Raw genomic sequence first — 15,838 nt, 5'->3', positions numbered from 1 at the left:
GGGGACGCTAAGGATTCACACTTTTTATTAGAAGCTCGTTTGGAACAGGTTGCCGATGAGGAGCTCTCTCTAAGCCATGCATATTTAGTTGGTGGAGAGTTGCATGTTGTGTGGTCTCTTCGGCGAGATTTGCAATCATCTCTTTTTCTCCTATAAATTCAGCCTAGTATGGCAACACCTATATGAAAAAGCATGCAAGAGTCTGGGTTGTCTATGGGCCAGGATTGGCTTACTTTTGCATGGCATGGGGAACCGAGCCATGCAATGCGGACGAAAGATCTTATTATTACAATGTGGTGGTATGTGTGGAAGTAATGGAATGTGGCGGCTTTCAGCGAGACTCTAGTGAGCTCAAGGATGGTGGCATAGTTGGCTCAATAGTTAGCTAGAAAATATGAAGGGTGTCCTAAGAAACCTGCCATGACTTATGTTAGGGAGGATGCTAAGGGGATGGTGCTAGATCTGGGGTGAATAAAGAAATAATATGGATGACACGATAATAGTGGAACCTTACTAAGGCAGCGCCAACGTGATCTCAAGGAAGGAAGTGGGGGAATTATTTTGGGCAGCCTAGGAGCCATGTCCTAAGGCCTCGGCCCTCCCAAAAATTTGGGCTATTAGGATGGGTCTAGGGCTGTGGATTTGGTGGTGGATGTCATCATTGAAATAGACTCTCTAGAGGCGTCTAGGATACTTCGGGATGAGTTATCTAGCCCTTAGAGAATCAAGAATCTAGCAGATGAGTGTGTCTATCTCTTAAAAGAATTCATGACCGTATGTATTTAGCACGTGTCTCGTGAGGCAAACCGAGTAGGTGACTAGGCAATTAGGTTTGGATTGTACTATGATTGGGCTATTAGGCTCGGTCCCCCATGATCTCTATAATATCCTTCATTTGGACCCCCATGATCTTTATAATATCCTTCATTTGGACGACTCTCTAACTCCCGGTTAGGTAAGGTGTTAAGCTAAATGAAACTCTCCATTTCAATAGACAAAAAGAGTTATCCATTCTGCACCAACTAACTATTGTAAAGTTTGTAGGTACCACATATGAGCAAGGAGATCGTAAAGTTAGACTTTAACCCAAATAATTATTGTGAAGAAATTATTTTGCAGATTTTATGGTTTGGCTCAATGACTTGACTCGGCTCGGTGATATGGGGATTTAGAATAACAACTTAGCAGAACGATGACTTGTAGATATATTTAACATTCAATTTTAAGTGGGCCTAAATACATCTAATTTTTGGAGGGTTGGTGACTTGGTTCTTTAGTCCGACTCTTGTCAACGTTTCAAGCTCTTGGATGGTTAAAAAAAAAGACATCCACTCGCGTGATACCATAACCGCCCATCGACGCGTGGCAGACGTCCCGATCTCCTCGAATAAAGGCGGCAACTAAGCCCCCACCATTGACACTCTCGTTCTTTTGTGATCATGGCAAAATTCTCGTTGGAGGAAGGAGAGGAAGAGATGAGAGGCAAGAAGCGCATAAAAGTAAGGGGTGGAGGTGAAGAAATCGATGCGAATTCTTCAAAAAAGGGGAAAAAGTTAAAGATCAAACGAGTAGGCAAGGAGGAGGAGCAAGAGATTCTCGAGGACGAAGAAGAAGAATATGACGACGGAGGAGAAGAAGAAGAATGCGAAGGGGAAGAAGAGGAAGAGTACGAAGAAGTGAATGCTTCTCCTCTGAAGGAGAACGGCGATGGAATCAGCGCTAGAATAGACCCAGATGTTCTGGATTGCTCCATTTGCTTCGAGCCCTTGCGCCCACCTCTCTATCAGGTTTGGTGTTTTGCCCCTCTTTGATTTCCTTCTGGTGAAGTTGGTCATCGTCGATTTGTTTGTAAAGATGAGATTTTTTTTTTTAAAAAAAACTTGGATCTTGTTTGGTTTGGGGAAAAAATGGATTGGGTACTTAGGTTTGGTGTTACCTTGGTTTAGGGAATTGAGGATTTCAAGATTTGGGATCTTTGATAGGTTGCTGTTATATTTGCGTCGATCCCTCTCTTAGCTAGGTTTGGCTGCCTTGATTGATGCCTCTTTCTTCTAGCCAGGATCCGACGTTGATTTCCGATTTCAATGTCATTTCGCCCCCATCATCAGATTGTTGGGAAAGATGAGATTTTTTGGAATTTGGAAATAATTGATTTGGATACGGTGTGATTTTGGTTAGGTAATTGAGGTTTTTAACTATTTCGCAATTTTGATGGTCTTGGTGAACCTTTTTAATTTGGTTGTTTGCAGTAATTACCTTTCTTTGATCTCGGTTTCTTGCTGATTTTTGTCGCATTTAGAGCAATTAGGTCTTGCCAATCATTTCTGCACAAAATTTGTTTAAGTTCTGCTTCTGCTTCTTTCTGGTGCAAATTAGTGTTTCTGATGCTCAAAGTACTTATGTTAAATTAACTAAACTGAGCTTATACTAGTTCTCTTGTAAATTTATTTATTTTTCTATTTGCTTCAAGCCCTTGTGCCCTCCTCTCTAACTGGTTAGTTTGGTTGCCTAACTCTTTGATGCCCTTATCGAATTAAGTTGGTAAAGTCAATACCTTGTGATTTTGTTTGGAGAACTGAGGGTTTTAAGAATTTGGAGCCTTGATGGCTGTACTTTGCGAGAGTTTCTTTATCTTAGAGTTCTTATATAGAGGTTTTGCATGAATTTTATCAACTGATTCTCCATCGTTAAATCTAATGTATAATAAAGTGCACTTTGCTTCATTTGAATTCAAGTTGGTGTTTCTAGCACTTCTGCACTTCTGCTTCATCCAGACTGATATATTTGTTTTATAGTGTGAATATGGCCACATAGCATGTTCTTCTTGCTGGTCCAAGCTTCATAATAGGTGCCATCTTTGCTCTTGCGAAGTTAAATCTAGTCGTAATATTGCTCTTGAGAAGATTGTCGAGTCAATCAAGGTTTCCTGCTCATATGCCAAATGGGGTTGCCTAAAAACTATTTCTTATGCGGAAAGGCATGCACACGAAGAAGCATGCATCTATTCTTCATCCACCTGCCCATGCCCCAACTGCACTTACAAGGGTTTCACAGGATGGTGGTTAAACCACTTCATTAGGGAGCATAATATGTCTTATAAGAGATTCAGTTACAGCCAATATTTTGAAGTGAATTTAAGAGCAACTGAGCCATTTTTAGCTCTAATAGGACATGATGACCATCTCTTCCTCCTCCTTAACAAGTGTGTTGTGCCTATGGGGAATGCTCTCTCCATTGTATGCCTCCGGCCTGGAGATTTGGGTTGGAAATTCTCCTATGAAGTTAAGTCAACATCCCATGATGGAAGCACTGTAAGGTTGAAGGCTTCTGTAACAAATACTAGGGAGTGGAAAGGAATCCACCCTACAGATGCTTTTCTTTTGGTGCCCAATGATTTCCATTCTTCTGGGCATATGACACTTAATATTATTATTCGGAATATAAGATGTTGATGTAAATTAACACTGATCTTACATTCACAGCTTTGTAAGTGTTGTAAATTGTTTGAAAATAATGTCAAATTCACATATGAATGCTCTTTTTTAATGGAAAATGTGCTGAGGAATCCTCCCATTGTCAGTTAAGTGCCAGCAAAAAAGGTTTTACTGTATACTTTTCTCACTAGCCGGCTTGGTTGCACCTTCTCTGCAACTAGCAACAATGCATCTCTTTCCCGAAGCTGTTTGTTCCTCTCTTAGTGGTTCTGAAGGCATTCTCATTCTATTCTCTGTTTTCACAACTGCTTCCTTTCGAAGATTGGCTTCCAGCATTACTTCCTGGAACCTTTTTTGAATGCTGAATGAAATTGAGACTCCTTTGGTGATCTTTGCTGGAAATTGAATCTAGCTTGAAATACTTGGAAGTTTGTGTTTCTGATTGCTGGTGGCTTTACGTATAGTACTTTCTAGTTTCTATGCTTGTGGAAGCTGTTGGATATTGGTCACTCAGCTTGTTGTTTGGATTGTAATCAAGCTAGCCTAATCCCTGTGTAGAGATTTGGTCGGTTGTAATATATTCTTATTATATAGTTAGTTTATCTGAAATTCTGAGAGCTTTTCAGATTCAACTTGAGTATTTAACTTGAGCTGCAATCTTTATATTTTAGATTTATGTTGCTTTTATCATTAATCTCATGCTGCTTGTGAAGGATGGAAGAAATGAAAAGTAGAACTGGTGGAGATGAAAGATGATAATAGATTAATGATGCTATGAATGTGCATTTGGGCTTCTATATTAATGATGCTAATGGTTGAGCATTTTTGTTTGTTTGGTTGTTGGATTGAAAAACATTGCTAGCGGTGTGGATAGAAGAGGGCCTTGTCCTTTTTTTCTTCTTGTAAGCGACCTAAATTCATTATATGATTTCTGCTATTAACTAAAGTAACTAGTTGAAAATGATATATAATAATGTAGCAATTAGTCTGTATCAGATTGAAAAGCTTTTTTTTTTTTAACTCATTTATAGGAAGTTCCAAAAATACCATTAAAAAAAGCGCGGGAGAAGCAGCACTACGCGCGGGAAAAATCTTTTCCAAACCTTTCCACATAACACGCCCAAATTATGGACCTCTTCTTCTCTGCTCCCGCCCCAGGAATAAGCACGATTAAAAAAAAAAGGAGTAAGAAAGAGCTTCAAAATATTTGCATTTCGCGAGACATGGGTATCCAAAATCTCCTCCGATTCATGAAGCCGTTCATCGATCCCGTCCACATTAAGAAATACGCCGGAGAACGGGTAAAGTTAAACTCTAAAATACCCAATTTCTTTTAATTTTCTTATTGGTTTCCCCCTAATTTTACTCTGTGGGTAGGTTGGGATTGACGCCTATTCATGGCTTCACAAGGGAGGTGAGCGCTTAGAACCTACGAACCTGAGCAATTTCCAACAAGCCTAGTTGAGAAAAGTAGGATTTTGATAAATTGTGCGTTACTTTTTGTAGCTTATTCTTGCAGCATGGAGCTGTGTCTCAACTCTCAGAGTAATGCCGCGAGGCGTTATTTGAAGTACTTTATGCATCACATTAATCTCCTCCGGCATTACAAGGTCATCCCCGTTGTTGTCTTTGATGGTGGAAACATGCCGTGTAAGGCGGCCACGGAGAATGTGCGCCATAGGCAAGTATTATTCCTTTATTCTGCATCAGCTCATTCTCTGTGAGGAATAGAGGCCCATCTAGATTAATTCATGTTGAAATCAAATAATGGATTTTTTTTTCGCTTGTTTAGGAGAAGGGAGACGAATCTTGCGCTTGCAAAAGAAAAGCTCAAGGAAGGGAATGTTAGTGCTGCCGTTGAGTGCTTCCAAGTAATGCTCTTTTCTTTTTTTGGAGTTCATGTAGAATTCAAAATTCCATTATTCTTTTATATTAGAGGTATAAACATACTCAAAAGCCATTCTCTAGCTAGGCTTGTTGGTCCTACTCTAAATAAGCTGTATGCTAGATTGTAAGCAAAAGAAACTGTGATAAACTTGGAAGTCCCAACTCATGACATAACCAAAGATTCCTAAACTATGGAGTACACAATGATTAGCCTAAATTTGCAATCGTATTACATAAAGATGTTTTTACCACTTTTTGGAATGCTAGAGTACTAGATAATGGCCAATAATATGTAGTAAGAGCTTTACTTCTCAAAAAGATCTTTGCAACGATTACAGAATCAGTGGAGTCTAATATCTGCATCAAAAGTTATTCCATTTAGAAGTTTTCCTGTTCCATGTTGTTGAAGCATATTTTAACCATTTGATTTGACAGATTTCTCAACCAATGCTATATCAGAAGGCCATTTAGAACTAACTTGCTAACTTGCTGCAAGAATATAGTGAGGGTACTATCAGATAGTAAAAAGCAAAGTTCTTGGTGGATCTCATTGGGTGGTTCTCGATGATGAGATGATTCTTTATTCAGATACTATTATACCACAACTGATTTAGTCATAACATAGTTGGATGTTTTTGATCTTTGCAAAATTATTGAGGAAATGCACTGTTAAATTTTTAGTAGAAGCTAGTTTACTGCTGGTATTGAAACAAGATTGATCTCTTTTCTAGAACAAGTACTCTTGAGACCAGAAACTGAGGTATATGAGTAAAAAGTTGTCATTTTCTGATCGCCTTAGTTAGATTTTCCCAAGCATACAAATTCCAAGAATGCATTTCCATGCCAGCAACACATATGGATCATTTGACAGACCTGGAAAGGCAATGAGAAAATAGTCAGAAAGCTGAACTGGGATTGTTGATAATTCAGAACCAGAGAATGGAAATCAGGAAGTGGTTATCCAATTGATTCCCTCGATAATTTTCCATAAGCACAACCCAGTTTGTGATCAAGATTTCAAGTATCCAGCTAAAATGAGATACTAGGCATTTTGGTACGTTCCGATTAAGAACGTATCATGGTTTTAATTGATCTAGATTTCAATTCTAGATTTTATGGTAGGTAGGCTAGGGCAAGCCATAGAATACAAATCGGTGACGGATTTGGGCATATGAGTAGTCTAAATTGATGTGAAAGACGGGAGGAATGCGTTGGTGATGATGATTTGGGCAAAGGATATAGTTTAATAGATAATAACTTTGGTTAAAGGTTACATGGTAAACTAGGGCAGATTATGTAGGTGATGACAACTTGGTAAAACAGAAGATAGGATGAGAGAAGTTGGATTGCTTTTAAGGGTCAAGGGGTGCGATCAGTCAAGGAGGAAGGAAGCAATGATGCTTCTAGATTAAAGTTAGATTGGCCAAAACTTAGAGTTAGTCAAATGAGAGAGAAAAAGAGAGAGATAAGATAAATATCAATAATCCTCAAATAATCAATGTATAATCCAAATGGGTTGCCTCAACACCTATTTATAGGCTAACCCACATGCTAAAACAATTAAAGAATCCTAAAGCATGAAAACAAGTCCGAAATCGAATTTGTCGTTGGGCGTTCAAACAAGCATCAGAGGCGTTCGAACGTCTGTGATGGTTTTTTGCTCTCGGGTTTTGGTGTTCGAATGTCCAGCCTAGGGGTTCAAACGCTTGGACTTGAGAGTGGTGATTTAGGCTGATTTTTGGTCCAGATCATATTATCCCATATTCTGTCAAAGTTTTGTGACAACGACTCCTTTCAACTATCGACCATGGGTATTTCTAGACTTCCTAGGAATTTTGGAAATTCATCTTCAAATTATGTAATGCTCATCATAGTTAGTAGTCGTATTATATTTTGTTGCTTTATAAATAGTTTCTCAGCCAAATCTTCATCCACTTATGTTGAATTCTTTTTATATATCTTTATCCAAACTAAAAAAATGCCTATTTCCAATCCTCTTTTAATTGTTTCTGTTGCAGAAAGCTATTCAAATTACTCCATCAATGGCTCATCAACTAATTCAGGTAAAGATGTTAAGAATTGATGTAATGAACAATTACTATTACAGAACATGAGTTACATATGGTTGTTGCATTTCAGATTTTAAGGTCAGAAAATATTGATTTCTTGGTTGCTCCATATGAAGCTGATGCACAATTGGCATATATGTCTACTCTTGATGCTGATCAAGGAGGAATTGCTGCTGTCATAACAGAAGACAGCGACTTGATAGCATATGGGTGCCCAGCTGTAAGAAATGCATAATCTAAATATGTTAGTTTTTGTTCTCCATTGGCATACTTAACCATACCTATTTGTGATGCTTGCTTTGTAGATTATATTTAAAATGGATCGATATGGGAATGGTGAGGAAATTATAATGGATAAGGTTTTCAGCGTTGTCTCAGATGGGCTATCTTTTAAGAATTTTGATAATCATCTGTTTACAGGTAACGTTCAATTGCTGAATGACATTTAGTTTGCAACTTTTAATTCATTTGATTTCATCTCTTGACTAATCTCAATTAGGGCTATCAAAATAATTGAGCTGGCTTGAGTTCGGCTCAAAAATAGGTTGAGTCGAGCTTGACTTGAAACTAGGCTCGGGATCCAGCTCGATAAGCCTTGATAATATCTACAAGTTGCGAGAAGCGAGAGAGGGAGGAGAGACGGAGGCTTGATAATATTCTCATTTCAAGCTCTAGCTCGGCTCGGTCTGGCTTGACTCGAGCTCTGCTCGAGTTGAGCTGAGTTGAACCTGAGCAGAATTATAAGGCTCGAAAGTAATTTTGAGCCAAGCCTGAGCTAGAGTCGGCTTGCTCAGGCTTGGCTCGTTTACACCCCTATCTATACATAAGCATGTAGTCTTTAGTTCCTTAAAGATATCTTATCACGTTCCTTGCTGCTCTCTAATGGTCCATACTTTGATTACTCTAATATCGTCCCAACATTTCTACAGTAAATTCATTGTCAGGCCTTGTACAGATCTGAACATACATTAGGCTTCTGATAAGCTCTGATACTAAATTGATGAGTTCGTGCACTAAAAGATAGGTTACAGAATAATCCCTTTAAGATTTGAATTTATTGCAGAAAGCAGTCTGCGCAACTGTGGGGAAATATTCGTTAGATATTCTCCTGTAGTCAGAAAATTACGAAATCAATTGGATTAGATTCGTCACTTTCTGATTTACAACTTTTGTATTTATGCCCTTCGTAGATTCGAACTGCAACGGGGATGAAAACACGGAATAACGTGGGTGATGGTGGTGGTGATGGGTGGGGTGGATATTAGGGTATCCTCAAGCCATTTTTGAAATTTGACATTTTTTTTCATGTGTCTTTTTTTTTAACAGAAGAAATAGTTGGCCTCTTTCTTGATATCAGTTTGGGGTGGTGTTTTACCTTTTCCTTTTTGATTGGCTTGAGTCTTTCCCTTCCTATGGATTGTACTCAGTATTGTTCTTTAACATGGCCATTAACTCATTGATTGACTTTTTTTTTTTATGTCTGTTGTACGAGATTTTAAAAGGCCAATATTGTTGTGGGAGAGTGTTAAGGATATAGTGCATCAGGAAGTTTTAGATATCTCAACCTCTAACTTCTTGAGTTGAGCCGCAATGTCCCTCATCTACATGATGTGCTTACGCATACCTTTGATATTGGTGAGCCTTAGAGAAGAGAATTTTATAATTAGAGTGCTTGCTAAAGCCTTTTATGAAGTGACAAAATGGTCATCAATGTCCTTAAGTAAGTCTCATATATTTTCATGTCGATTTACTGAACCACGAATACCAGTAGATATTTTAGTTTTAATGAATACCGCACTTAGACAATTGGATCGCTCTTATCGTTCATAAAGCGTAATGTTCATTGAATAGCTAGTAGCAATGATTGCAAGTGGTTCATCTATTCTATTGCATAATCAATGCTCATCCATCCTAGATAAAAGAGAACTCTCTTCTTCCATATATTATATTTATCCTTTTTTAATTCGGAAATATTACAACATATATTAAATAAATTCTCAGGTCATGATGTTGCATTCACTATTACATGCTTATGTTAAATTGAGGCATAAATAATATTATGTTTTACCAATATAAATCATGCTTAAAAAAATGAATCATATGACATAAAATTTGCTCATGGTGTAAATTTTATTTCAATAAGATTCATTATTCTTTATGGTAGAGTTTTTCAAACTATCTTAATTCATAATTCTATAGGTATATTATGAGAATAATTTGATATTTTCTATCTTTGATTAAACTTTATGATAAAACTATCAAATTATCACTTAATTCATAATTCTTGTGGGTAAGTTATGAATAATTTGATATTCTATTCTAATTAATTATTTAAATATAATAAAATTCTTGTGAGATAAAATTTATTATATTCAAATAATTAATTACAATTAATGTCTAAAATTACTTTATGTGATCTTTAAAACAATAATATATAATTTTATTTAATTAAAGATGCTGTGGCTATTGTTTAATTAAATAAAATCATATAAATCACTAACTAGACTTTTTTTAATGCTGAAAATTTCAAAGTTTTAGGATAATATTTCTATATTGCATATATTATGCATGTTATGTAATTTCAAAACTCATCCCAAAATTGCATGTATTAATTTAGAGCATAAATAATCAATCAATTTGTAGAATTTAATTCATCTTAAAATTACATATATTATTCTAAACATAAATAGATAATATATGCAAGCAATATAATAAAATAAAAATTTAATAATTAAATTCTGCAATTATAGAAATCTCAAAACTGTCATTTTCCTAAGTGGCCAAAAAATGGTATTATCACAAAATAATAGGAAATGACATTTTTTCAAAACTATATTAGAAAATGGCATTTTTGCAGATTTTGGTTATCTTCAATCTTTATCCAAGTCACAAACCCTAGTTTAAACCTAGAAAATTCCAGCACCAAAACTCGAGCTAAATTCAATGTTTTGATATAAAAACTTTTTTTTAACCATAGAATATTTAGAAAATCAATATCTTAAGGATTTCTAATTTTATTTTTGCATAAAAAACAACTCAAAAATAAATTTTAATTTATGACAAAAATCTTGACTACGAATAGAGAACAATATAGATATTGTTCATAAATACCATGGCAGAGAGTAAATCTTGCTCTAACACCAAATGTAAGAATAAAAGCATACGATCCAAAATACGAAATTAAACTTTATAAATGTTCGAAAACTAAAGACCTAAAATATCATCATATCTTTGGCCAATAGTGTTCAGGGTTCAGACCCAAATTTTATGATTTTTTTCACATTAGCTTTGGCTCTTCTATGCTTTCAAACACTCTAAATTGATGGTGTGAGTTTTTTGAATTGAGTGAATGAGCTTAGGCACCAAATCCACAATGTATAGTTTAGCTCTCATTAAGCTTCATGGCTATAAGTTACCATATTGAAACAAATGTTTATCTTATGAGAAATTTTTTATCTTAATTAATGAGAAAACCTTTATCTCAATCAATGAGATAACCTTCATCTAAATTAATAAAAAAATATTTTAACCATCATGAATGTTTGATTTAAGAAAGTATATATAATTTTAAGAAAGTGAGATAGTTTTTTTTAAGTAAATATAATTTAAAAATTTTTAGGCTTTGTATACGAGTTATTTTTATTTTCTTGTCATTTTCTCTAAATTTTTAGAAATTTTAAATAATATTTAGAATTTTACTTAATTAAAAAATAGTTCAATCCGATACGACCGGTCGATACACTCGATACGGCGTATTGTTTCTTCGGACGGCCGATCCTGATCCAGATACTGAGTTTCGAAACCGACACTGTCATTAATTTTCTTTCCATACTAGTTAAATTTGATACATATTTTATTTTACCAATAGTGTTGTAATGTTTTCACTTAATGTCAGTATCTGGGTTTGTATTATAGAGCCATTTTAATTTTCAGCACAAACTAAACCTAAACAAAGATCAAATATAATTCAAAAATGTGAGACAATAATTTTAATCAAAATTAATCTCTCTCTAACAACCTCTCATTCGAAATGCTGTCTAGTCTCTAAAGAAAATAAGAAAGAATAGGTAATTGCCTTTATTTTTTCAATAATTAGGTGTACGTATCACCTGAATATAAATAGATATATGAAGAGCGCAGTTATAAAAATAATAAAGATAAGGAATAAAAAACTAAATATAGGAAATGTATAATCTGTCCTAGTATATTTGAAATGAGGTTACATAAGTTTCCTTATATGAATAATTCTATCTTATCTTTTTCTATAATTGAGGCAACGGTCATGAGAGATTTTCGATGATTGTGATTGCTTGTAATAGAATCTTTGCTGGCATGAGCTATAATAGAACTGTGATTGATTGTCGTTGATGACTTTGCCGGATGATCGATCTTTGTCATGAAGTATAATATGGTTATGTGTCTCTCCATCCAATCACTCTAGTTCTCCATTTCTGTCTCCATCTCTCTCTTTATCTTAGTTTTGTAGAATTACTACCGCAACAGTGATGAAGAGATAGATCCTATGAAACACTAATATGGCATTTACCCTCTCTTATGCATATTTGATGCGTATCACGTATGGATACAACTCAGATACGCATCGACAAATATTAGATATGGTTATCGAGTATCCGAACTAGAAATAACTTAAATCAGTTACTGGGTACTGTGAGGATATGGCTTAATACGCAGGGATACGATAGAGGGATACAATATTGTAAAGGTTCATCTATTACCTGTTTAATGGGTTATGTTGGTATCAATGACTTCCTTTCCCCTCTCTCTTGTGCCCTTGTGTCTTTCTTGAACTTATGTGCTTACTTTTATTCGTGTGATCTCATATATCATTTACTAGAAAGAGCTTTTTAGATTTTAGTTATTATTCTTACTATTTCTATAATCAATAGTCTTTCATGTGACCAACTTATGTTTTGTCAGGCATGTGTGTCCTAGCGGGTTGTGATTTCCTTCCTTCTATTCCTGGAATAGGTACTAAAAGAGCTTACTCCTTGGTGTTGAAGTATAAGAATTTAGATCGTGTAAGCCTATTTACTTTCTTACACTTGTCCAAATTTAGTTGTAGAAAAGAAATTTTGGTAACAATGCTAGTAATATGGTTCAAATATCCTACTAAATTGTGTTTTCACGTGTAGCCATATTCCAAATGACCTCATGATTTATATTATATGTTTCAAATATTCTTTACATCCATCTCTTTGCTTTTCTTGTGATATCCTATAATGTGCTTCCAAATTCTGTGAATAGAACGTCTTCAGAATTTCTACTTTTTAGATCACCTACATGTCAATTATTACATACTTTTTTTTTAATATAAGAATGTCATGGTTTTTTTCCTTTTGTTTTCTTATATTGCTGTTCTGGCAGGTTTTATCAACTTTGAAACTTGATAAAAGGTATCGAGTGCCAGAAGACTACTCTGATTCTTTTAGAAAAGCTCTTGCTGTCTTTCATCATGCTCGAGTGTAAGATTTTCTAGTCAAATCCCTCTTGTCTGATGTCTTTCATCCACAACTTTGATTATTTTCTCTACGCCATGCAGATATGATGCAGAAACTAAGTCAATAAGACATTTGAAGCCTTTGGAACATGAACATCTGCAGTGTCTGAACGGAGAATTAGATATGCTTGGACCGTATCCTAAATAAGTGATCCCAATAGATTAATATACTAGTAATCTGGTTAGAAAACTTTTCTAGTAGTTTTTTATTTATTTAATCTACTGAATGATTTTGGATAGCTTTTCCTACCCTCTACAAGAAAAAGGCATACTTGAAAACAGTTAAGTTAATCAATCACATAATATAAAATCATTCTTTCCTTGACCATCTTAATGGCTAAAGAGAACTTCCACCATCAATAGCTGCTGGCATTGCTGAGGGCCGCCTGAATCCTATTACAATGGAAGCATTTGACCAGTTTCCTATAGCTGAAAGCTGCATATATTATGTGGGAATCCCATCTTCTGATCGTAGCGAGAGGCATGATTCTTACACAATGTCAGCAGAAGAAAGTTCAATCACCATTTCCTTATCACAACCAAGGAAGGAAGAGATTATAGGTAATTATATCTAAAGCATACCTCATGGAAGGATCGGCAAATTCAAGTACCTATTCTAATTATATCTACATTCAGTTACCTCTAAATCACATGCTTCAACATGTTACTTTTTTCCATGTGATCAAATATGTATCAACCCTTCAAAGTTATCCATCTGTAAACATTGAAATATACTCATCTACTATGAGAAGTTAATGTTCTAAATTATAACATATTGACAGTTATTGAAGAGATAGATTGCCAAAAGTACATGAAGGAAGCTGTTGCACTCAGCAAATTGGTTGTGCCGCAAAGTTCTCAACTAATGGAGAAGGAAGCAGAACACAATGAGGTTCCTGATAACAATCCATTCAAGAAGAGGAAGTTGGAAAACAAGTCGGAGATCCAGAACATAAGTCAGTCAATTTCAGTTCTGGAAAATGAGGAACTATCCATCATATCATGTCCATTATTGTCGCAGGAAAGTGTGGACTCCAAACTGAGGACGAAAGTTTTAGTTGGAAAAGAGAAGATTCTGAAGAAGTCCACAACCAAAACTGATCGGAGAAATCTAAATGAAAGAACTGGCATACTAAAGTTCTTCAAACATTTATAATTTTGGATCTCTTGGCTAAATTATTGTTTAAAATTCAACTAATTTTTTTCAGTAGCAAATATCATTTGTATTAACAGAGCATCGAAAATATATATAGTGGTAGCAACGAAGGCAAAATATTGTAACTTTCATGAGCTATTTATGGAGCTAACTTATAAGATTTTATGAGGCTTCATTAGGATTATTGACCTATTTCTTTGTGAGCATTACTAAAGTGGGAACCGTATTGGGACATCTATATGTATATGCCAATTGTGCTTAGAAATTTGTCTTAAATCCTGTTTCTACGAGGAAGAGTACTATGAGTGTAATGCCCCCGCCCGGCAAGACACGTGCATGCCCACACGGCACGCGCGACGCACGCGACAGGTCGGGCGGGGCCTGTCATGCATAGATACTTTTCTGTGCATATATAATCATGACATCATCAAATAAAACTTGTTAACCTATCCATGATCACATAATCCATCACCAAATACATCATACTATCATATGAATATTCAAGTTCACAATAATATACACTAGACCGCTACATAATATGGTAGGACCTACACCGGCCACAACAAACTATCAAGATATAACTAAAATAATTAATACAAGAGTACACTATGATTCGACCTGTATTATACAAATCATCGTTTAATACAAAAGAGTACAAATATCAAATACTAGTACAACTCAATTTCTATATAAACTATCATCTATACCATCTCGCATCTATAGCTCACCTCATCATCGCTCTAAAATATCTTCTCAAGTCGCTATCACGTACCACATATCTGAGGGGGTTTAGAAAAGAAATAAAGAGAGTCATGAGCAAAAGGCTTAGTGAATAGACCTTACCCCGAATCAGTGATGCCAAATAGAGAGTAAATCATGTACTGGATAATATGAATCAGAAAGAGTATCATGTCATGAATGAGTATATGAATGTATCATCAATAATATATAAATGAAAAGTAGATAACATGTCATAACTGATAAAAATATATAATTCTCGACCATGAGTAAACAAATCTCCATATCATACTATCATCATAACTCTCTCTCAAATATGACGCATGATGCATGCCAACCATGACCACGTTATAATATCAAATGTAATCATATATGATGAATATTGATCACTCGATAATTAGGTAATCAAATGATAATGAAATCATATGCATTTCTCAACATCATAATCATCACCAATATCTCAGTATAATATTGACATACTAGACCACTGTGCACAGTCAACACCCGGTACCCGGTCTCAACATCATGCCCGAAGGCTCAGAGCATACTCTGCTATCCGCAAGGAGTATCTCAAATATAACCATACCCTACCATCCGCTAGGGGTATCAACATCCATCCGGACCGAGCACCCTACATAGTTGATAGAAACCTCGTGAGGATAACTCGCCACATATGCCCTCGCGAACGGCATGTGTCCGATTGTCTGTGCGCACAGACTTAACTGACCTCGGGCATGGGCCACGAGATATCGCATATCAGCGACCATAATCATCACTCCAGGCACCCCTAACCCTGGCGCCTACTCGGGTATCCTCATGCTTTCTATTAGCTATCCTATCAATCACATTTCATGCTTTCCTGCTAAATGTTAGATTGAATGCATATATCCAGTATGATAACAAGTCAAAGCATAACAGGAATTTAGGTGGAATAGGAATCAAGAGAAAATGATGCAATGTAATCTCTAACTATATCGTCAACATATGCATACTCATGCTACATATCAACTCGGTAAATAATCATAACAGTAGAATC

The 15,838-nt window shown here is 35.6% G+C and overlaps 2 protein-coding genes across 3 annotated transcripts; both read left to right on the top strand.

Moving 5' to 3' along the window:
• Nucleotides 1-1,376: 1,376 nt before the first annotated feature.
• LOC140782612 (putative E3 ubiquitin-protein ligase SINA-like 9) lies at nucleotides 1,377-3,553 on the top strand. Its single transcript, XM_073129273.1, has 2 exons — nucleotides 1,377-1,787; nucleotides 2,796-3,553. The coding sequence occupies exons 1-2, from the start codon at nucleotides 1,440-1,442 to the stop codon at nucleotides 3,450-3,452; spliced, it is 1,005 nt and encodes a 334-aa protein (XP_072985374.1). The 5' UTR covers nucleotides 1,377-1,439; the 3' UTR covers nucleotides 3,453-3,553.
• A 917-nt stretch (nucleotides 3,554-4,470) lies between these two features.
• LOC140782229 (exonuclease 1-like) lies at nucleotides 4,471-14,248 on the top strand. Of its 2 annotated transcripts, none has more exons than XM_073128699.1 (12): nucleotides 4,471-4,735; nucleotides 4,812-4,848; nucleotides 4,941-5,115; nucleotides 5,227-5,305; nucleotides 7,340-7,384; nucleotides 7,461-7,610; nucleotides 7,696-7,810; nucleotides 12,380-12,429; nucleotides 12,776-12,873; nucleotides 12,951-13,043; nucleotides 13,252-13,469; nucleotides 13,691-14,248. In XM_073128699.1, exons 1-12 carry the CDS (start codon nucleotides 4,562-4,564, stop codon nucleotides 14,062-14,064), a joined length of 1,608 nt encoding a protein of 535 aa, XP_072984800.1. In that variant the 5' UTR covers nucleotides 4,471-4,561; the 3' UTR covers nucleotides 14,065-14,248. The 2 variants fall into 2 exon arrangements, with proteins under 2 accessions (XP_072984800.1, XP_072984799.1); XM_073128698.1 differs by having other exon boundaries at nucleotides 12,329-12,429.
• The last annotated feature ends 1,590 nt before the right edge of the window (nucleotides 14,249-15,838 follow it).

The sequence above is a fragment of the Typha latifolia genome, chromosome 2 (genome assembly GCF_019914945.1).
Source record: "Typha latifolia isolate L0001 chromosome 2, TyphaL0001v2, whole genome shotgun sequence".
Lineage (NCBI taxonomy): Eukaryota > Viridiplantae > Streptophyta > Magnoliopsida > Poales > Typhaceae > Typha > Typha latifolia.
The sequence above is the reverse complement of the archived record's forward strand: the minus strand, read 5'-3'. Positions and strand labels throughout refer to the sequence as shown.